The sequence below is a fragment of the Anopheles ziemanni genome, chromosome 3 (genome assembly GCF_943734765.1).
Source record: "Anopheles ziemanni chromosome 3, idAnoZiCoDA_A2_x.2, whole genome shotgun sequence".
Classification (NCBI taxonomy): Eukaryota; Metazoa; Arthropoda; class Insecta; order Diptera; family Culicidae; genus Anopheles; species Anopheles ziemanni.
The window spans coordinates 11,555,386-11,579,116 of record NC_080706.1 but is presented as its reverse complement, the minus strand read 5'-3'; the positions used below and the strand labels follow the sequence as shown (position 1 = coordinate 11,579,116).

At 45.6% G+C, this 23,731-nt stretch overlaps 1 protein-coding gene across 1 annotated transcript in view; it reads left to right on the top strand.

Moving 5' to 3' along the window:
- The window catches only part of LOC131288728 (protein similar), a 116,210-nt gene that overhangs the window by 2,086 nt on the left and 90,393 nt on the right, over positions 1-23,731 (top strand). The window contains exons 2-5 of the mRNA XM_058317900.1: positions 9,001-9,188; positions 9,522-9,766; positions 9,844-10,235; positions 10,307-10,413. Coding sequence (XP_058173883.1) covers positions 9,001-9,188; positions 9,522-9,766; positions 9,844-10,235; positions 10,307-10,413 — 932 coding nt within the window. The remainder of the gene's footprint in view (positions 1-9,000; positions 9,189-9,521; positions 9,767-9,843; positions 10,236-10,306; positions 10,414-23,731) is intronic.

Genomic DNA, 23,731 nt, shown 5'->3' with positions numbered 1-23,731 from the left:
TGAAATTGATAGTTACGGTTCATTATTCAAATTTTCCATTAGGTTAAATGCACCCATTTGTAGCGAGTGTAGGAGTTCCTTTATTTTGTACTACTCCTGTGTCGATTTTTCCTCTTTTCTGACTGAAAACAAGTTTTACCAGAATTTTATTTCTCTTTTTCGTTGACAAAATTTCTCCTTTTTCGTTATTATGATCTCAATTATCATCGAATGTAATTGGAATAAAATAACACATTTTAAAATTCATTTACAAAATTATTTTGTTTTGGTGACATACTTTCGTATTGTGCTAGGGTCAAGTGAAATTTAGAATTTTATGCTAAGCATATTTTTTAATTTAGAAAAGTTTCTGAACTAAACTAGGAGATAAAAAGGATCTTTGACCACATCCAAAAAAGAGCTTTTTCTTATATTTAAGATTGTCGATTGTCTTGTAGGCAACCGCCGTTTTCTGTTTTCTATGCGAATGAAATTTTATTAAAAATTATCAGATGAATGATTTATCACTCATTGAATTAAAGGGACGCATTAATAGGTACACATTTTCGCCTGTCTTATGATTGCATTGCCACCCCATCGAGCGGGTTTTGTATGCTCCAAAATTACCCTCCAGGGGTGGTAATGAAGAAACTGCATTGATAAGTAATGGCTCGTCTGACCTTATACGGGAAATCGTCCCATTCGATATGTTAATTCCCGGTAAATGCTTCGCCTGCCCTCGGTCTCGCCCGGGAAGGACTGAGCATCTGATTGGAATTTCGTGCCTCCCCTCCTTGCCACTTTCTTCCACAACTCTCCCGGATCTCGAGGGTGGCAGAAGTGTGATCGAGATCCTTTGACCAAACCGTACGATCAAAGTACGATATCTCTCTCCTGTTCATCGGGGTTTGCGTTCCGTTCCGCTGGTTCGTGGACCATGGCGAACGTGACTCGCTCTCGATCCTTCCTTCGAACCAATCAGGCCGTCCGGCAATGTTGTTTACACGCGATTAAGCTGCTGCTCGGTTGAAACCGCTGGTGTGTGTAACGTAGTCGATAAGCTTCGACTGAAAATCTCAACTCTCCGTCTGCCGTGACCTCAAAAGAATCTCTACTTGGGCATGTTGACTCGCAGGACCGGCAGCATCGCATCGCTCCCTTCTACCTACCCACCGTTCGTCGCTTCTCTGGGGGGTGGCGAAATAATCAAAACTTTACAGTTTTGGCTGGGTCTTTTCCTCCGGCTAGAACTGATACCGGTTTGGATTGAAACTTAAAAGCTTTCCCTGATTAAGTGTGCAAAATTTAGAGCTGCCGCAACATTGTAGGAACGAGTTTGTTTTGCGACTTATGGTTCCTTCTGTTTATCGTTCGTCCACTTGGCTTTCTGGTGTGGTTATGCTATTTGATTTGGTTTCTTCTTTTCTAGCATCGTTTGACAGGCTTCTTTATTTTTGTTATTTTCATTTTCGGGTTATTACTAAAACTAGTTTATCTTTTCTTCTCGATTTCTAATTCGCTACCCAATGCGGTTTCATTTGCCATGGTTCTTTTAAAAATTTGTGCCAATATTTATTTTATAATTTTGACTGATTATTTTTGGGTATATCAACGATATCCTCGTTGTGGTTATCGTTTGTGACAAATCGGTAAGTCAAGCTTTTTTGAATTTCAACATCACGAGCTTACAATTCTTCTTTGCGTATATTAATCATCGCCGGAAACGGCGCACTTTCGGTCAACTGCTTGTAAATTCTGCACATGTTGGTATCGTTTATCGAAAGGAGGAGCAGCTCACATGTCTTTAAACGCGTGCTACGTGCTCCGATTGCCCATTGTCCATGCCCTTTCGGGCGCCAACTCTCCTTATTGTAATTCCTTTTTTTTTCTGTCACAGCTGGCGCGTTAATTCCCTGCTAAGTGCAACGTCATAATTTCCGCTCGCTTTCCGAGGTCGGGAAATTCCCAGTTAACGATCGGGTCCACCTTTGGCGGAGGGCCATTGGACAGCGTTCTAAATCATGTTAACATGTTGAGGTGGGTTTTTTTTGTTGCTCTTGAAATTCACAAGCCGTGTGTGAAGTTCGACTCGAAGCGCTTGTCTTTCGGTATGCTCCTTCTGGTTCGATTCTGTACAGCTTCGTTGAACAGAAGTACACGAGCACAAATCATACGCTGATTCGAAGGAATGTCTTACGATAGAGAGAAACCCAGATGAAAGAACAGATTGGGCTCGATTCGTTTACGCTGACCTTCGACACCGATGTTATTCGGATCGATTTGCTTGGCTCGGTTTGCATATATTCAAATGCGCTGTGCAGCTTGTTTGATGTATCGCGCCATTGCGCCTTGTCGTCCCATTGATTGAGTGCTTGCGTAGTTTGGCGGTTTTGGGGGCGCTTCGGAACACCAGCGAAGAACATTTCAAGCATGGAACCACCGTGTGTGTGTGTGCGTGTTTGTGAACCGCATGGGAGATAAAGTATGAATGCGGACGAGAGAAGACGACCTCCGGGCTAGCGATACACGTCCGTCTTTCACCGACGGCTTGAGATTGTGTTGAAACCAACGTTTGCGCCCGGCGTGAGCTATTAATTTTAATTGAGTCAATTACTATTTGCAGCTGCAAAAACTATAGAAGGTTGTATAAAATCGCCTTTAGGGGACGGTAAAATATTGATATCACTGAGAAGGATATTTTGGGTTCCGCATTGTTCCGCAAATTCTATTTTTATATTGTTATTGTAAGCTTTTATTTGTGATTTAACGAGAATTTGCATTTGGGAACAGAAAGATGTTTTTTTTTAAATGGTTAGTCATGTCCCCAAATTGTAGCTAATAAACATCATTCCTTTTTGGTTGAATCAGTTGGAAAATATTGATTTGCGAATGGCATAATTTTGTTTGTTTTGAAAATTCCAGAAATGGTTTCCGGAAATTTAAATTCCGGACGAGATAATTTTTTTGTATTTTTTTAATTTATGAATTTTCGTTGCGTTTTTTTGAACCCATATTCTTTGCCCGAAGCCTTTCCTTTAAGAAGGATTTACCGAAGTTCATATGGACAAGGAAAAATTGCATACATTTCATTGTTTCAAGTTATCTGCCATGAAATTTTGTTTATTTATAAACTGAAAAAATTTTGTAACAAATTGGTTCAACAATAAAGATAATATATTTCCGGAATGATGTTTGTTAATCTTTCGTCGAAATATTACACTCTTGCAAAATGAAGGGCCCGAGCAGATTGTTTACATTAATATGTATGTGAAACTTATAGTACCACCTTCATTATTACCTGTTTTAGCTAACTTCAATGGCAAATCTTCTTCAATTACCGCATCGTTCATTTTTCTTTCCTGTGCGAAATAAGTGTGTTAACTACTGTGCGAGAGAGAGAATCATTTTATCTTTACCACCTGACCGTTATCAGTAGGTTCTATCCTACGCTTCGTCTCGGGAGCTGTAAACCATTTACAGACAGCTACTTTAGCCGCGCTGAGCTCCTGGAGTGAGTGTTTGTGGCGCGATATACTATTATCAATTCGCACCAAAGAGTCACAACAGAGAACGACTAACTCAGAATATGACTCTTTCGTAGTAAACTCAACAACTTCCGCAAGTATTGAACTGAACCAGCTCTATGAATATGACTTTATCATAGTGGAACTTGGTGAATTAAGGAATATTGCAATGTATCGCTCAGCAGACTTTGAGTTCAGAGATTTCAGCTAACCAGATGAGGGTCAAAGTCGGCTTGAGTGCCCTGAGTTGCTTGCAGAGATTCTAAAAGTGGAGTCATATTAAGCCCTGCTCCCGACTTTGATCTTTACCTGAAGTGAAATTGATTAATTCTTAAAGACTTGTAGTGTGCAAAAAATCTGAGTAGGGATTAGATACCATTCGTTCCTACTTCATTCATTAACGCCTTTCTTACATCGCTAGTTCCTGTGCCTTCATAGCGATCTACCTTTCCTAGCGCATGACGCTCCCAACACCGACGTCTGTCGTGGTCGTGTGTATCTTGTTATCAGACCCGACATTCGACAGCTTCCGCATCTCAAACCACACCCAGCCCGGGTCCCGTCCCTCGGACCGCTGGACTGGGTTGAATTTTGCGCTCTCTCCCGGTTGGCACTCTTGCGCCGGATTCGGTTCGGTAGCCAGTGTTGTCTTCACCGTTTGCTCCGGTGTACGGGCGAGTTCGTTGACTGGATCGGGAACCGTTTTGCCGATAACAACAGGCCTCGACGGAAAGAGAGACAGTCTCTGAGGAGAGTGGTTGGGCCCCGTTTGGCAATCGTGGCCCGTTTTACGAACCCTTCATTATTTTTTTTTGTTGAATTTATTTTTTATCGGAACGCCGTCGTTAACGTGCCGCAGATAGTGTAACATTATAAATTACTGGTATTGGCAATTGGATTACGATTAGACACCCTTCAGTCTTCGGTGTCGTCGGTCGCGATCGGTTCGATCCGGTGTTTCGGTGCGTTTTTTCGGGGTTAGACTCTGTGTGAATCAAGCCCTTTGTTCGAAGGCAATCGGTTCTTGGGTGGCCATCTTGGTCTGGTCTGGTCTGGTGATCCAGGGTGTTTTGGGGGCCGAATGCGGCAGAATATCTCACGTGAAGGATTGTGAATTAGTGAGTGCTAGTTGAGTGGAAGATGCAGTCGAGTTGGTACGCCAATGATGGCGTTGGTGGAAGATCCGGAAGTGTAGTGTACGACGGTGGTGGTAATGGTGGCTATTATGGTAGTGAGAACGTATCGTTCTACGGACCTCCAGCAATGTCGATGGCTTATGTGGAGAAGCCAAAGTCCGGGTTTAACGGTGCGCCCTGCTATCCGGGCCCTGTTGCACCTGTTCCTTCGTGTGGTCCTGACTATGGTGGGTTCGGTGGTACCAGCAACGGTCAAATGATGCCCTACGATTACCCGAACCACCAGGGGCTAGCTGCGCCACCACCGCAGGGTGTGTTACATCACCATCAGCCCGAAATGGCGGCTCCAACAGCCATGGGGACGGGTAGCAACAACAACGATTACCACCATCAGCAACTGGTCCCTCCCGGTGGCGGTGGCGCTTATCATCAGCCCTTCTATCCAGGGCCTCCGCCGCCCCCTCCGTCCGGTCCATCGGCGTACGTTGAAATGGGCGAACCGGTGGAATTCATGTCGCAGAATGTTTCCCAGGCATCGACTAATGCGCCCTTTCTCGAGCAACCGTACGTGGCCGCGTCCTATGCGCCCTGCCAGGGCCCACCACCATGGAACTACGCGCACTGCTACGGCTACTACGGCCAGGAGCCGTGTCCTTACGTCAACATGGTCGACATGGAAGACTTCATGTAAGTAGAGCCAGCTCCCGATGGACGGCTGGACCAATTGGAGCACCGTCCAATCGGGTTCGTGCGTTGGTGGGTTATCTGGACGCGATTTGTATCTCCCACAACCACATGGTTGGCATGGCCCTTATATACCCGAAGCTTTATACAGCGAAGAAATACAAGCCGATAACTCTACTGATGGTTTCAGAGCCTTATCCTGATAACCACTTCTAGCGAATGGTTTTTGATAGCCTCAAATCGGAAGCAGAGGTTGGCATTCAACGCTCCTGATTGGTTGAGCTGAAACAAAAAGTATATAACACTCTGCCACCACCGGAGACTTCGATGGTTTGTATCTGCTCGACTTTGGGCGGAAGGTTCCCCGTTTCACTTAGAGTGACTTGTCTCTCGTTTCACAATACAAATCGTTTTAGTTTGAAAATCTCACTACTCTCAGGTGATTATACTTAAGTAGTCATTCAAATCTTGATAAGACCTGGTTGTTTTGAAGAGCAAGCAAACGACTTACCGAACACATCGCGCATTGGGTGGGTTTACTTCAGGGGTTGGCAACTTAAGGTCGCTTTGTAGTTTAGGTGTTGAGTTGAGTCGTTTTGATCCAAGAGTAAATATTTTGTTGTTCGTTGTAGAGATAAGGTAGAGTATAGTATGAAGGAAATGCAAAATTTACATTCGACCCTAAAGATCCCAATTCATACATTTAGACAGTTTAGTTACTGTAAGTCTAAGTTGTGAGCCGCACTGTCAAGTCTTCGCAACGTAAACTTAATTTTTTGGTTAATTTGACATGAAATGCAATTAAAATTAAATTGAAAACTTGATTTAAAGTTCAAATAGACCTGCTCGAAATGATTATTTTAGATTATTATTAAAGCCTTCTAGAAGGTTTACTGAATTTGGTCTACATTAGAAACACTTTGGCCACCCCTGATCTAGCATAATATTGGCTTACACTCTGCCATAGTGTGTACCATATAAACCGTTTATCGTCTGAGACGGCGTTTACAGCGTCCGCTAGGTGCAAGGTCCTTTCGAATCCGTGTCCGACGTGCCAGAGCGTCACCGCACACTGTCGAACGTTGATTGCTGGTGTGTAGGCTCACCTTCTCCCCGGTATACCCCATCGCCGTCACCGTACCTGCTTCTTGAAACGGTGGAGCATTAATCATCATTCCTACGCCATGATCACTTTATGGCTGCCGCGAGCGACGAGATGATGTACCACGGAGACGTTGGATCTGTTTTTCTCGCCCATCGCACACTATCTTCCTTATGGCGCTGTTTGCTCTGGCGCGCACCGTACTGTTTGTGTGTCTCGAGCAATAACTGCTGCCGTCTCTGTTGCTTCTGGTTCCATTAAAGTGATCACTGGCCCTGGGCAGGCAGGGCTGGTTACTTGAATTAGTCTAGCGCGCTCTTGTGCAAACAGTGCCCCCGTTTCGTGCCTTTAGAGGCGCTCGGCAAATACGGCCTCTAAAAGGGTCCTTCTTCGTGCCGGGCAGTTGTTAGGCAAGGAGGATTAAATTTGTATCTTGCGACGGCTCCTCGTGATCCTTCCACCATTTCTAGCAGCTTTCTCTGGGCCCACCTGTCTCTCGTTGTTATGATCTGTGTTACTTCACGAGATCGCACGAACCGCGAAGGATGTGAATGACCGGAAGGAGCGTGGGGAGCTAATTGAAAAAATGTCGATCACATGCGAGCGACGTGCTTCCGAGGGGTGCATCTGCGGGCGTTCTTACTACCGATCTGTCACATGTCGGTTACATCAGGAACGGTCACATTCTCGCACTGCGACTGTTTGGTCACGTTGTGCACAATTTTTACGAGAATTGTTTTTAAATACCATTCGTGACACAAAAATAGATCCAAACCAACTAGGTTTGAACCGTACAGATGTCAGGTTTCCGCTGCAAACGTGAGATGAAATATGCCGACTAGCCATCTGTACATATTTTCAGCGAAAATGGACAGTGTTCTTTTAATTTTTGCTGTTACTAATTATTTGTTATCAATACGTAAATCATAATTTGATTTCTTACCAATAAAACTATTGCTGATATTTTGTTAATTTACATTTTATAAAAATATTTATTCGGGCTTTTTTAAGTTATGTTGTTGTGTTTCATATGTTCAAAAACATCGACCACACAAAGAGCGATGTGTCATCTTTTTGTATGACTAGGGAGTAAATTATCTGTAAAAAATGATTTATGATATATGATAAAAATGGGCTTTCCATGCCACAAAAACACCCCACAAACTGGACCTGTTGCTAAGCTCATCAAAACAATGATTTATAATGCCATAACATTGCAAAAAAATGACAAAGAAAATACATGTTGAAAAATCTAGCAGATGCATCTAACCCACCCTTCGTGATAGACTAGACTTTACGGCCAGTGACGCACGGGTTTTCGAAGGTTGGGGGATGGTTTTACCCCGTAAAATATATATATAAGTGTCAGGCCATTGCACTTTCCGAAGCAATCGAAAATTGAACTGCCCCCAACGCGCAACGGTGTAGATTTGTTTTTGTCGACGGGGCTCCATGAACTGCCCGTATTGTCCATAAATGTGTGATTTTTATGTATTTACGATAGATTATAGACCATCATCATCATCGCCATCATCCTCATCCCTCATAAACGGCGGTAATCTAACTCTGGTGCGGGTTAATCTCTACGTGCTATCACCGGTGTCTGATAATTACCGATTAAGCGCCAACGCAATGTAGGATGCTTTCTAAAAAGGCAATTTTGCTCAGTCCAATACATTGTTGGTACAACTTCTACTGAAGTTTTTGTATCCGAAAAGTGAAGAAAGATGTTTTACTTCATATCGAGTTGTCTGTCAAGCTCAGTGTCGTCAGATCGATCAAGATGTTTTAATTGAGTCTGTTAACCCCTCATTGTTTCCTTGCGAACGCGCTCTACCTGGCGCGGTGCATGAAGCAAAACCCCTGTGATAAGAACTTCGTGATTCGTGTCTGCATGCGCTGGTGAGCTCCATACACATTCGTTCACACGTTTCGCGTGGGGATTGATATCAATGATTGCCGACATAGCTCAATGCCATACCGATATCGGGGAGCATATCGCATTGAGTGAATGTAGAAATCTCTTCCTAAGGTGCCGCTCCTAGCTCCCGCTTGTACCAGATTACGATAATCTGGGAAGATTGTTTCGGTTTATTTCCTCACAGTTTTCCGAGCGCACTTCGCGACACAGGATTAGATAATTCCGGTTCGCTCGCTTAGGTAGGATGTCAAATCAAAATGCAATAAAAGTCAAACCGGCTTAGCGGCTTAGGAGCTCCCTAAGTTTGCCTGTTGCAGTAGATGGCAGCCTGTTGGTGATTGTAGATATTCATAAATTCATCATCGAGTGCCGCTGCTTACAATGGCCCGATGCGACAAGTAGTTGTCATTTAATCAGTGATGTTTTGGCAACCGACTGCCAGAGAGGATGATGAATAGAATGCGAAGTTGGTGATTGGCCGTAGGACGATTGGTGATAAGAGTTCCTATAGGCAACATTTTTGTCCCGTTGTCAAAAGATTCGTGGAACTGCTTAGAAGTTCTCTGCAATTATAATGAATTTGTTTATATTATTTAATTATATTTCTAACAGTTAATTATGATAATTTTGTTCTCTCGCTCATTTTATTTACAGGAACAATGAGAAGCGCAAGGAAAAGTCGCGCGATGCGGCACGTTGCCGTCGATCGCGTGAAACCGAAATCTTCCAGGATCTGGCAGGTCTTTTACCGATGCCTGCCGAGGAGGTCGAGCATCTGGACAAGGCGTCGGTAATGCGTTTGTCAATCGCGTTTCTCAAGGCTCGCAACATGTTGGAACTGTGTAAGTACCGCAGCTCATTGATGTAAAACAAGTAATTTGTTGAATGAACATTTCTAAGATAAGAGTATAGCAATGAACGATTGATTGATTACAAATATTCTTCAAATTCAACGCTGTACTTGACATAATTTGTATCAAAAATGTACTCGTCAGATTGTCATATTTTAAAAATTCATAATTCATAAATTTCAAATTGTAATTTCCGTTTGAAATGTTTCCAATCCAATCTTTTGGAAATGTTTCATGCGATGTAAACTGTACCACTACCGCTAGGTGGCGCCACGGAGATTTAGCTGTTATTTGATAGGGTGTGTGTCTTGGCTTTTATTGCAGTTCCCGAGTTGTCGCAAAAATCAACGGAGGAGCAGCTGGCAATCAAAAAGGATACCGACGATGCTTCGATGGATCACGAGGATAACTTTGTATCGGCTGAAGCGAAGCAGAGTCTGAATCTGCTCGAACTGGAGCCGGAAATGGTAGCCCTGCAGGCGCTGGACGGTTTTCTGATGATTCTTTCGGCCGAGGGAGATGTGACGTACATTTCGGAAAATGTCAGCGAGTATCTTGGCATTTCTCAGGTAGGTCGAGCAAACGCGCTCGTAGGGCACGACGCCAATGGGTACATTCAACAACATGCCTCCAATGTCGTCCACAGATCGACATCATGGGACAACCGATATGGGAGTACAGCCACCAGTGCGATCACGACGAGTTGCGTGAGGCCCTGAACGGTCGGCACCATTCGCCGTCGGAGCTGCTCAACGGGGTGGCAAACAGCGACTGTAGGCCGATGGAGAACCGCGATTTCTTCCTGCGGCTGAAGTGCACCCTGACGAGCCGTGGCCGTAGCGTGAACATTAAGAGCGCCTCGTACAAGGTGCTGCACGTGACCGGACACATCGCGTGCAAGGACAAGGAGGGCCAGCGTCAGCTGGTGTCCATCGCACGTCCACTGCCGCATCCGGCCAACATCGAGGTGCCGCTCGATTCGAGCACCTTCCTGACCAAGCACACGCTGGGGATGAAGTTCAGCTACGTGGATGACAAGTGAGTGTGCCTGATGACAGTTTCATTGAGTGATAATTTGATCATTATTCCACAATTATCCTTTGTCGCAGAATGCTTTCGCTGCTCGGCTATGGGCCGTCTGATCTGCTGGGAAAATCGCTGTACGACTGCCATCATGGCGGCGACGCAGAGCATTTGATGGGAACCTTCAAGCACGGTAAGTCATTTGCAAACATTTTTTTTATTTTTACACGTCTTTCTCCAGTTTTTGCCCGCTTCTTGTATTACTAATTTTTTTTTCTAGATTACAAATGCTACAAAACTTGCGTGTGGTTAATTTGCATCGTGGGTATTTTTTGAGGGATCATAAAACTTTGTTCGTAGCCCTCTCGTGCCTTGGTTTAGACCAAGTTTATCATCACACGGGACGTGTTTCCCCTAAGCTCAAATAAAGATTATCTAAACTCGATCGGAATGGGTCAACTGCTGCGAAAACGGCACGGAATCATTTTCGAAGTTCTGCCGCACGCTTTCAATACCAACAGGGAACCACTTTCCTCACCGATCCCATCCGACCTAGCCCGTATCATCAAACGAGGCTCGAGCCTGTCAGCGAAAGTCGTCCATTTTCGTAATTATGTCATTTTCCCGGCCCGGTGCCATTCGGCCTCGGAAAGGACACGGGTGGGATGTGTAGTATACGCAATTTGCGTATCGGACAAAACTAGAACAAACTGTAATTGAATACCACAGCTGCCATCACCGTGGAAGTAATTGTTGCAGGCCACCGTCGTTTCCCGTTTCATCGTCGTTGTCGTTTTCCCCAGGTTCGGCTAGGAATGGCCACGTTTCGGTATTTTTCCGGGCGTAATTTTGACGGAAGTCCTTCCCGCGACAGGGGGATAGAGGCGTTTCATTTATGCGATCGTTTCGTTGGGGGTGGTATTCTTTCTTCCGTTTCCAGTTATATAAAAAAGGAACGAATTGACGGTTCACTCACCCACAAGTAACCACAAGCACCCTTAATGACTTAATAGATTTCGTGGGTTATTAGCGAAGCTACGGCTCGTAAGAAGCTCGGAAGTAACTCGTAAAATTTAAAGACTTTCAGTCAACTTTTTAGTAGCATTTTGCTGTCAGCAAATGCGTTTTCGGAGTCTCCAAATTATTCCGGCTTTACACTCTTCCTGGTTTTCATCAAGAGAAAAAAAACCAGCGTGGTATGTACGCAGCCACGACAAGCGGACGGGTATAAGCAACTCCTGGCCAGACTACAAAGTGTAAAGAAATACACCATCAGACCCGCTGGACGATAGAAACCTGGCCTAACGAATCACTTTGGCTCAGTTGCTAGAATCTGGTTTGCTCCAGTTTAATTCTATCAATTTCGTTTCAGCGTCCCGTTGCAAAACGCTGCGCATTCCACATTTCCCCCTCGTCGTCGTTTCGCTTCCGAGGCAACTGAGGTGGTTTAGATCTTACTGGCGTGGCGATTCCGATGTCTCGCAAAGTTTTTGAGGCCTCCATTCGAAAAAGATTCAGTCATCGCATCATAATTTCTGCTTTTTTGTCCTGACGACGATTGGGCGGTTTCTAGGGTGTATAATTTTGTCGTTATGCCCGCCGACTGCCAAATTAGCCCTCCCCGGTTTGGCGTTATGTGTCGCAAGAACTTTTGCGAAACCGTCCTGATTGAGGCGAATGTCTAAAAACAGCGTGCAGATAACGGAAACGTACGAGAAGACGTGGTTTAGATCAATGGATTTCTTGTCGGTTGACTCATCCAGGCCTCAAATTCTTTGTCATGTTCCCCAAACCATTTGTTCACAATTTAACATCACAAATCGTATATAATTTTATGAAATTAATTCAGTTCGCGCAACGCCGCGTATGAGCGACGCTCCTTGAAGCGGTCTTTATGACTGAAAAGAATAACGTCTCCTACGCCATAATGTGATTTGTGCGCGATACTAAAGAGCTGATGTTGGCAAAATCCAGCCCGCGACTGACTTCGTGGGGTGTTCGTAAAAGTTTGCACACTACGAGCGTCTTAAGCTACTGTCTTTTGGCAACGACCCCCGGGGCCCATTTAGCGCGACTAGAAAGTCATCCACATGCATCCAGATCCCGCATCTCGCTCAATGGTGTAGGTGCGGGACCATCATTAAATTTTAACGTACGTGTTTGTTTTACGCTTTTCTTGTGATGTGCGTTTCTTTTTTTATTTTTATTTTACGCTCGGAACACTCTTATGTTCGGAAGCTCATTCGCCAGCGGGATGGTTTATTGTGAAATTGACGGCTAATAAAGTTACACGCGCTAGCAAGTGCGAATCGTTGGTAAAAATTAGCGGGTATTTTTGTGGGAACATATTACATTTGGCTTGATTTATCATTTGCACCCTGATGGGGGATTGATTTTCTTAAAAATATGGTTAAAACAATTTTGATGACTACATGCTAAATTTGTAGGAATAAAATAAATATCTCCAACGCCACTTTTCTTCCCTCTGGTATGATTTTTTTCCACCTTCAAGTGTGATTTTGCTCCCGCCAGCTGGCAATTGTTAGGATTTCATTAACAAGATTAACATAATTAAGGTCGAACACATGGTCAGAAGCTGTCGACACATCGAACGGCAGTGTTTCAGTTCGGGTTTCTTCTACCATGGTTTGTTTTTGTTTTCGTTTTGTTTTGTGCCTATGCGTATTTGTAGCACCAACTCCATTTGTGTGAAACACTCGCAGTGCCCCTTAAGCATATCTTTGCCCAATATTCCTCACGATTTCACGGATCCCCATCCTAGAACCGAAAGGTCCATCTGATAGAGAAAATTGACGGGTGTGTAAACGTGCAACGGGCACAGGATGCTGACTAAACGGTCTTTGCTCATCGGCGCCCGTATGTCTTCGGGTGTAACGACGGCCCGGACGGATTGGTTGGGTGCATTAGTCGATTGTTTTTACGGGCTCTCAGGCAACCTTTCACCCGCACCATATGTGTTCGATCTACAAAAATGGCTTTCAAACATTGACGCCATGCACACGTTCCGTCACCACCACGTCGTTATGATCGACATTTGTGTTTTTTTTTCGGTGCGGCAAACGGGTGGCGACGTTCGAAAGGTGATCATGTTTTCAGCGCAGATATATGTTTCACATTCTCGCGATGGAATGTGTAACCTAGTTTTCCGTTCGGTGGAATTACTCACGCAAGAAGAGTTGCGTCGATGTGACGAGGTGTTGTCTTATAATTTAGCCTTTCCCCCCGCGGGAGTCACGCCGACAAAGCACGAGCGGGTTTGAACGCTGTGTCCAACACATGTCGGCAAAGTGTGCGGTCGTCGTCGTCGCCGTGACTGCTGCTGCAAAATGTTACGGTGAACAAAAATGGTAAATCCCCATCTCGTTGTTTTGCCGTTCGAAATGAAAAGAACGAAGGGCATGCAGCTGAAACGTGTCAAATCCCGTGAACCACCTGAGGGAGGCAGCAAATAGTGTCCCGGGACACGGATCAGCAAAGTCATCGATGGCAGCGCTCACGTGCTCGTCATTTGCCGGTGGATGGTTATCGGATGGAGAGGCATCAAAAGCATTTTTTCTCGTTAGCCAACCGGATCCTTCCCTGTGCTGATTGCTACCAGATGGAGTCGTTTTGGTGAAATCATCCTGTTTGAGCGATCGGGTACGTGAAAGAGGTGTTTTAGGACACTGTTTATTCCGCACTTTCCCGATCTGCTTTCCTGCCACTGGTTTCTTTTCTAGCGGCTCCCGATAGACAACTGAAGGGCCCGCTGAAGGACGACACTTCCGTTTCGATCTACCAATCGCTTAGTTCTTCTTATTAGTCTGAGTCAAGGATATCAGTCCATCATTTCCCATCGGTTTTGGAAATAAGGCCTTATGGTTGCGAAGCAAATGCGAAGTAGAAAATATGTGCATCATTGATATGTTCCCGATAATCATTCCTGTCAAATTTAGCTCACAAAACATAAGAAAATCTTTGTGTAAACAAAGTTGGTTTACAAATGTGAATCATTGGACAGATGACAAATGATTTAGTGCAGTAGTTTGAAGTTAGATTTGTGCGTCAAGTCCAACAGAAGGAGCGGCCAAAGTCGTTAAATAAGGCGACGCAGAGAGCCATCGCCTTTGGGTTGAAAATTCTAGATGAAGAGCATTACATTTGGGAACTCCGTTTTACTGCGCTGTTTCACTACAATGTTAGCGGTATTAGGCATACAGTTGCTAGAAATAGCATCTATCAAAATATAGAGTAAGTAGTAAATGCAAATGCATTCTGAAGAGGTTGTTATCGAGAGGTGAAGAGAAGTCTTCATGAATATAAAACAAGCTAAATCGGTTTGGTGATTTTGTGTAAAGGCATCCACTCTTACTTATTTACAATTTAAATATTGATATTTATAATGTTAAAAAACAATATTTGATTGGTACAAGCTGTGCATGAGCTTGCTCGAGCGCTGGTGAATGTAGTTGAACATTGTACTCGTGTTTTTTTTTCCTCCGCTTGCATCGTCCTTATCCTATCCATCATCCTTGGTATGCCGACGCAACCGTGCAATGTTCGTTCGTTCCTTTTGCTAGTCGAGTGCGGCGCTGACCCCGCACGTCAACTGCGGCCATCGTTTCGATATCACATAATTGCAAATTAAACAACGCTTAATTAATCAATGTGTCCGTTTCGTGTTAGATCTTGTCACCCTCCCGCCGAACGCCACCATCGGCGCCGCCCGTCGCCGTTGCGCCCTCGCAACGCATGGATGGAGATGTAATTTTTGTGTTTTTAAATTAAAATTGTGCTCAACTATTACAGGTGGGTACGCTGTGCCCGAGGTGCACCGGTGCAACAACCCACGAATAATGTCAACCGCTCGCCCGCCCCACCACCCGCAAGCCCACCCCTCTCAGCCTCGGTTGGGTCGTAATCGTAATCGACGTTGTTGTCTAAATTTATTAAACACACCGAGGGAGAAAATCAGATTAACCGCTCTATCTCGTGCGTATGATCCATTAACGCTTCGCACCACGGCGAGCTCGTTGATCATTCGCTTCCCGGGGACGCGGGGTTTTAGGGGCGCAAGGCACGCACGGCTCGGTCTACTCCGATGGCCGCCGGTTCTCGGAGCGTTCGATCAATCGATCCGTTCTGATCGATCCGACGATCTTATAATGGTCGGTGTGTCGGCATACATTGACTCCCGGGCCGGCGAGAAGAGCATTGAGAACGCAACTGAACCTACGCAACGCCCCATGTCCACCACAACCACCCCTCCTCCGCAACCTAATGGTGCTCGGCATAATGGGAGTGCATTCGCTTAACCTCAACGGACTTGGGTGACCGAAGAACCCCCCCCTGACGAGCTCGTTTTAATTACCATCCTGCCGTGGTTCCACTCTCGCGGAGTATGCAGAGTGCGTACCTCCTGCCAACGTTCACACAGCAAGTAGCAGCTCCGGGCTTCGGCCCTTTTCTCCCTCTTTATCTCATGCGCTCGACTGTCATCGCAGACTCCTGGCCGGGGTCGGATGCTGAGTTAGAGCTTTAATTTATTCACCATTTACTTCGATTTACAAATTAAAAAACAGCGACCGAACCGACCGGCGCGGAGAACATACTGTTCCGACAGCCCACCACCATCCGGTTTGCTTGCGGTGCCTTTTGGTGCGCTCCCTCAAGGAACTGGGTCACCCTCGCTGGGGGGTGGGGGTGGGGGCTATTTTGATTATAGTAAATTTTTCAAAAAACACTACCCCAGCTAGGGTGGAGAAGGGTAACGACGGTCACCGGGGTGGGGGACAGGGTGCCCAACATTATCGGCCATAAATCATCGAGCGAAATGAATTCATTTACCTTCGGTTTCGTCGAGTGTCCCATGTTCGGTGGTTTGTGACCATTATTTCTTGCCCCTGTGTGGTGCGTGTGTGTGTGTGTGTTCTTTTACTTCTTCTCCTGCTCGTTCGCTTGCTTACGCATTTACGCGCAGACCGGCTCTCGCATATGCGGTGGACGCATATGAGAACTGGTTTCTGGAGGAGGAGGAGGTTACCGCACGACGCTGGGTTTTGCGATTTGCGCGTGGCTAGACGCTGGTCGCGATTGGGATCTATCGAGTGCCACCCTGAGCGTCGAGACCCGATGGGGACGCCCGTTTTCATGTTGCCCCTTGCATCCATGGATCCCAGGCGAGCTCCCAAAAGGTCCGCACCCGGAGACTGCAGGCTACAATTTCAATAAACAATTTCAGATAAAAATCTTGCGCCTTCGTGCGAAGGCTGGGGTCACCCCTTCGGTGGCCCCCCACACTCCCCCAGGACTTGTAGTTTATGGGATCAACCGTTTGCTGTGTGTTGATCGATGAACGTTGATTTTCCACTCCCCATCGTCCCGGCAAACATTAACCAAAACCCTTCCCTCCTCCCTGCGTTAGAAGTAGAGCAGCAGCATCGATCTGGGGACAAGTGCATCACGTGAACCCGCACGCTCCAGAGGGTGGAGGGTTGTTAAGGGATATGTAGTATCGTTTTTTTTGCAACACGCAAGCTAAAATGGTGTCACTTTCAACGGGACTGCAACTCCGGCGTGCTGTAGAATGGTGGCACGATAAATGTGAGTGCAAATCCGTCCCGCGTGCAGGCTGCATTCATAAATTCTACGGGTTAAACGAATCCGCTTTCGGCGTGTTTTGGTTTCGCATCGGCTGCTGCTGCTGATGTTGTTTTATCCTATTTTTATAAAGCCCCAACGGCCAGAAGATAATTGACTCGCCCGACCCCCGGTTGGGCCTCGATAAATTAATCCCCACTGTCCAAGTTGGACGTTCTGTTTTTATTCATTTTTTACCTCTTTGATAACCGTACCAAATGAAGTGTATCGCTTTATGTCCTCTCGTTTTTTTTTGTCCTTCCCTTTCCACCGCCTGTCCTTCATCCTTCTGGAGCGACGAATATTTATTGGCATCCTTCGGGTGGACAGAAAAGAAAATGGCAACGGCTCACCCACTGGCAGGGGGGCGGCCATCAATATTGTTTATGTCCAAATGTGCGGTTTTCAATTGGGAATCATTAATGCTGTGCGTCGGATCGTGTCTCCGTGTCTCGACTCGACTGTCATCGATCGCGTGGAGATTGGTTCCGATCCGTCATGTTGCAAAAAGCGTGGTATCACAGGTTTCGATTGACTTTGTACATTTATCAACTCTAAACACTACGCATGCATTCATTTGCCTGCTTTGTTCTTCATCAATCATAACAGGCAACAAACAAACAAACAAGTTTATGAACGCAATTTGTTACCGGGCGGCATTAGCTTCTTAAGCCGGTACGAGATTTAATCATTTTCCGCGCTTCGTCTTGCGCGGTCCCTTGGGGATGAATGAATCGGATGTGTCTGCAATCGGTTGCTGTGCAGCAGCAGCACCACAAGGGGTATGCTTGTTAAAAATATCATTTTTCCGCCGAGGCAACCACCGGCCCTAAGGAAGAAGTACGAAACGACGGGTGTGAACGAAAGTAAAATCTTTTGCCACAATCGCCGGTCGAGTTCGAAGGCAGCGAAAGTAAACTGTCACCTCGGTGGAGATCAACATAAAGCGGCACACAATACGATACGCAAAACAAACACGCGCCGACTCGGGTCAGGTGGTGGTGTCAAAAATTGCGTTGATTTTCGCGAAAAAGAATGGGATTTTCCTGAGCGTCTGTTTTTTTTGTGTGGATTTTTCGGTTGGTCTGTATACTTTTAGTCGCCTCTCGTTTGTCGAGCGTGTTTTTCGTTCCGTTACGATGAAAACATGAATAAAAACAGCGGGTTCTACAGGCTCGTGGGTGGGTGTGTGTGTTTCATTTTTTTTCTTTCTTTGTTGCCAAACGATAATTAAATCTTCGTTCGTTCCCCCCTTTCAAACGTCGACCAAACGTTTAATTTATGGAGAATGCAGATCTTCTGCAATGCCTTCCAAAAAATTGTGTCAGTCGATGAGTGTGCCATAATTTTCCCGCCGTGTTTATCCCAAAATTAACGCCAGGCGTTACTTTTCTCACTTTTCACTCCTGACCGAGGGTTGTCCGAGCGAAGCGACTCAGCAGTTTTTCTCGGGCCGGTGGTTTGTGGTCGATTCGGCTGAATTTCTTCGCAAGAACAGGGCGTTTTATTCTCTCCATTGCCACACATAATGCTGACGTTTTCCTCCCACCCGGCGGCCATTGACCCGGAAAAAGACCACGGTTAACTCCGTTCCGTCGTACGCAGAATCAAAGAAAATCCAATGGTTTTCCGTTTCGTCGTTTATCATTATCGTGGAGTGGAGCGGAAAAGGGAGGGAAAGGGTGGTTCGTTCGGGACGCAAATAAGTCTCCCGCTATCGCCTTCGGAGGTCAATAATGTACGTAATGGTCGAGCGAAATTTCAAACGTGATTTTCCACCCAATTTGACCACTTGATGACGTTCGGTGAAGGGCCGGTTTTGGAATGGGTTTATTTTTGAGCGCCATTCTTTCTCCATGGAAATTATTCAAAGCTACCTTTTTGCCCGGAGTCGAACCGAACCGCGTTCCATTTGATGGTCGTTTGTTTGAATGTTTCCGTTTCATTGGTAAAAAGGTTTTTCCTCCCGTAGTTTATTTGCTTCCCTTTATGCTGATGAGCGAACGAGTTGCACCGAAAACAAAAAAAATAGAGAAAAACGAATAACACGATAAATATCCGCATCGAGCAAAGGGAAAAAGCGAATAAATTGGACCTATGAAGGGAACCACTGGGCACCAGGAATTGCGCTGGCTCAAGTGTGCGACGGTTGTTTCGCGTGTTCACTCTACTTCATTCGATGGAGCAAATCGAACGAGCTCGAGTGATGCGTCGGAGTGAAGATTATCAAACAACAAACCAGCACTCGTTCCTCCGCTCGGAATCGTTTTGTTTTTTGGATTCATCCATGCTTAAAATACTTGAAGCTATTTTTGGGTTCTATTTTAGGCTCTTGACCGTGCGCTTCGTAGAGTTCGCAGCATGCATCATGCACGTGATCATGCTTGGTTGTTTTTTTTCGTTTTCGTTGAGTTATTTTATTTTTATGTTCGCAACACCGATTGGGAAAATGTATAACCTGGGTCGGTGTGCGTAGGTGCATCCGTGACATCGGACTTGAAGGTTTATTTCGATGTTAAAAACATTATAAGGGCCATATCAAAGAATGTTTTCCTTTTTGTATCCGTACTGATGTGCGTTCGGAGTAAGAATGAGTGAGTCATCATCTGTCATGTTTTGAAACATCTTGCATAGTTTTTGTAACTCATTTCTGATTTGCATCCCAAAATTGATTTGAACCTCCAATATGAATTCGAACCACTTGGATTGAAATATAGTTTTTCGATTTCTAACTCTTTCACTTACCTATTTACTGTGTGAGTTTAATTACTCATTTAAGTGTTTCAAATCCCAAAATATTCGCTAAAAGATTTTAATTAAAATTAAGATTGATCAGTAAGGCTTAAACGAACGGATGTCTTGACGCATCACGTGTTAATTCATATATTTAAAAATCCTTAAAAGCCCACCATTAAAATATGGATTGGAACCACTGCTTGGGATTAAAACGTCTGTTGCGATTAGCAACTCTTTTACTTACTTATTTACTGTGTGCGCTTAATTACTCATTGACGTGTGTCAAATTCCAAAAGTTTCACTAAAAGATTCTTATTAAAATTTTGGTTGTTCAGTAAGAGTTAAATTAACGGATGACTTAACTCATCACGAGTTAATTTATATATTCAAAAATCCTTAAAAGCCCACCTTTCTCGCCGACACGATCTGTTTCACACCGCGCCAGTTGTCGACGTGCCAGTGTCCGCGGTTTTGATTTATTGCGCTCTCCACGCTCCTAATGCAGCAATTTAATAAATTATCACACTTTTTTAATGATAATAATAACAATAACGAGCTTAATGTCAACCAGAGCTTCGCACGATTGGCCCCATTTTCATAAAACGTAACGTGCTTTCTGCGCTCGTAAACGGCCGACGTTTGCCGGCGGGCACATTAGCACGCACACTCGCGAGTCGCCAAAGACACCGACGACTTGCCGTTCGCGAAGGGGAAGCGTTGATGCACTTGTGGGCGCAAACGGCATTGCACCGGCACCCTTTCGCCCCCTCCCTGCGAGAAGTCAAATTTGCAGAAACACAATCCACTTGACGCGGTCGTCCGTTCGAGTTGTCGAGCGGTTGCCTTTTTGGAGTCGAAGAAATCGCGTGACTTGCGGCCGCAGCAACCGGGCGAGCTCTCCTCCACACTCGGTCAATGACATTTATGCTGCACTGTCGGTGCACTCGGTGCAGTTGGTCGCGTGCAACGTATCCCCTCCCCCCCTTCGTGCCCTTCCACATCGACGTACCACTTCACTCCATTGGATTAGTGGGGCTCCCCCGTTCGAGGTGGTGGCGTTGCATAAAAGGGACATTCTTGTTGGGTGTTAGTTGGCGCACCCTCAGGGCCCTGTTCTCCCTTTGATTTCATGTTTCTTTTATCAAAAACGCCCATTGCGCAACAACCGACCACGGGGCGAATGTGATTCCACCTCTTTGTCACGTTGTCTTGATGCCCTGTACCTTCACTTCGCTGCGAGTTCGAGCTCGGTAATGGGCGTCGAGCGATTCTGGTACACCAGATTCGTTTTCTCGCTAGCACCTATCGACACCATCTCGGGAGCGCACATGCTCCGCCATCATTTGCAGGTAAAAATTGGCACCGAAATTTGGCAGCAAGTGGAAGGTTTTGTTTTTCGTTTTTTGGAGATAGAACACCTCGGCACTCAATTTCCACCGTAAGATCAGGAGGACTTGTACTTCAATCGCAAGACAATCCTGGGACCTTCTTCCACACATGACACCCAACTGTACCCCCACCTCACCGAAGGGGCTGCGCGTTGCGAAGGTCAGGTCTGCGACGTAAGACTTCTAAAGCTCCCTGGATACCGACGGTCCGGCGAGAAAGGATGTTCGTTTCGTAATCAGGCTGCCCGGGAACGACTTCGTCCGGAGCGTGTGGACGTTGCGGCACGGTTTGCGGCACGGAGTGGCAGTAAAAATAAACGGCTTCCATTCTTTGACACTTTTATGTTGACCCCACGGCGACGTGCGGTGGATGTGATTTTTCTCTTCGCCAGCCCGCTTGTTTGACGCCCGGCTTTATCGGTTGGCCTCCTAAGGACGGTTGTTGGAGAATGTATTTTGCTACGTTTTATGCGTGGGCCAAGACTGTTGTGGAGGTTTTCGGAAAGCAAAACAAATATATCGAAACATGTGATTTTGGGGGGAAATACAAGATTGGTTTTATGTCGTCTCTCGTTCGAGCATATACGCGACGATTGGCCGGGAGTTTATGAATGTAATGAAAGAAACATTTGACCGCCGTCAAAACTTCGGACCATGTTTCAAACTTTTATCAGCAGCACTAGCTGACCACCAGGGTGCTCGGTGTTCAGTGGACACGAAGAAAAAAGCAGCCAAAGTTCCGCCAAAGACACTTTTACGACACGAGCCACTTTGTCACGAGCTCGACTTTAGAACTGCATAAATTTTCCATAGCAACCATCCTTTCCATGCAACCGAGACCATAGTGGTGCACCTGAGGGAGTGCAAAAAAGATTGACCATAATGGCGCCGTGTCCGATGGCATGGAGAACTTTATGGACGCCGAGAACTCCCCACCGGGGTCAGCCCGTGAAGTGATCGGGTTGGGGGTTGATGTGGCACACGTAATAATGCCTTTTTGATGGGTTGGTTTTTTTTTGTTGTGTGACGTTTCTTTATCGGGCTGGAAGTAGTTCTCTCTTTTACGGGCCAATCAACTGATGAACTGACGCGTGCCGGCGTCAACATGTTTGCGGGTTGATTAACTCGTTTTACTTAGTCAATTGTCGGGAGATGGTTTGCTCCTTTTTTTATCCGGTAGTTTGTTCGGAACGTCTCCACAAAGCGAGTATGCTTCATAGGTGAATGTACTAAAAAAAAACGTAAACATACTAAAACAGATGCACATTATGGTGGAAAAAAGACCTACCGTATGTTCGCATGGTTTCATTAGAGAAATTGATATCCTTTTGCATACTTTGCAGGTGAGTAATGTTTCGAAAGAGTAAAAACAACATGTAGCAAAAAGATAAACAAACATGCCATAGGAAAAGAGTTGAGAAACTGTTGTGTGCAGATGTACCGGTTTTTAACCTCACATTTTTCTGCTTTTCAAACAACCACATCCGGTCAACGCCTCCATGCGGTTTCCCTGATTTGACTGCAGAAGGCACGGAGTAACTCGTTGCATGCAGAACAAATATTATTTCGTTTGCTCTCCATCAGTACCGCATTTCCAAACATAATCATACCCATCATCAGCCAGCATCGATAGTCGGCACACGAGACTCCCGTGGAAATCGGGCTGCCTTTCCCGTTCGTAACGTCGTGTTTTCCCCCACGCCATGGCGCGATTCTCAAGGACGAAACGGGGACGCCCCCGTGAGGCGTGATGGTCGTTTGCAAAAATCCTCAGGCCCCCCGTTTCTGATTTTATTTATTCCACGATGCGATGGTTTTTTTTTACTGATTACTTAAACTTTTGCTTTTGCCTCCGAAGGTTCGTGTCAAACCAGTGCGCGCCGTTGCATATCGTCGTTGCCATCACTTTCGAGGCGCATCGGTTGGAGGTTTTCGGACGCTTTATTTGTTTACACTCGTGGCCTTTTTTTTTTGAACCCCTCCGCAACGCTTTTGCTCGCAGCCTTTTTCCATATTTTATTTTCCAACCCCTTCTGGCAACGGGGGCCGACGTTGGCCGATGCAAACGCGAAGGTTTTGAGCTTGGGTTTGTCCGTTGACTCGCTGCATTCGCTGCATGGAAATGGTTGCTGCTTTCCCGGCGGCTATTTTCTCTTTGCATTTTCCATTTCAATTTCCATTTACCGCACGGGCTCCTGCTCCGTGTGCCGTTGCGTTAAGTTTGCATTGTGCGGCTACGTTACTTCGGCGGTCGAAGTTAGTGCATTATGTTTTGCCCCTTTTGTCCGGTAGGGAAAGGTTCGTTTCACTAAGGTCCGGTTTTTCTTCGATGCGCTCTTACAACGGCAAACATAGTTGTGGTTGAGTTGTATGGCGTGCGCGACAATGAGATGGCAGCAATGCAAACACCTTTGCCGTGGAGAACCGCAAACCATGTCAAACGGCTTCGGGAAACGTTCTTCTATTTGCATATCCTTTCCTTCGCCGAGCATGTTTCATGGAAATTGTCAAATATGTTCCGCAAAGAAATGGGCAGCATTATTCACTGTAGTGGAAAGTATATTTCATCCCACCAGTAGCTGCTTTCGTAAAATTCCTAATCCAATAGCCTTTATATGACCACCTGCTTGCGAAATCCCATTTACGGATGTTATACTTTCGTACAAACCAACCGTTGGTTGGTCTAATGGGGCTTAAGATTGATTTAATTAAAACTTTGCGCTAGCAAAACAACTCCCCCAAAGCTCG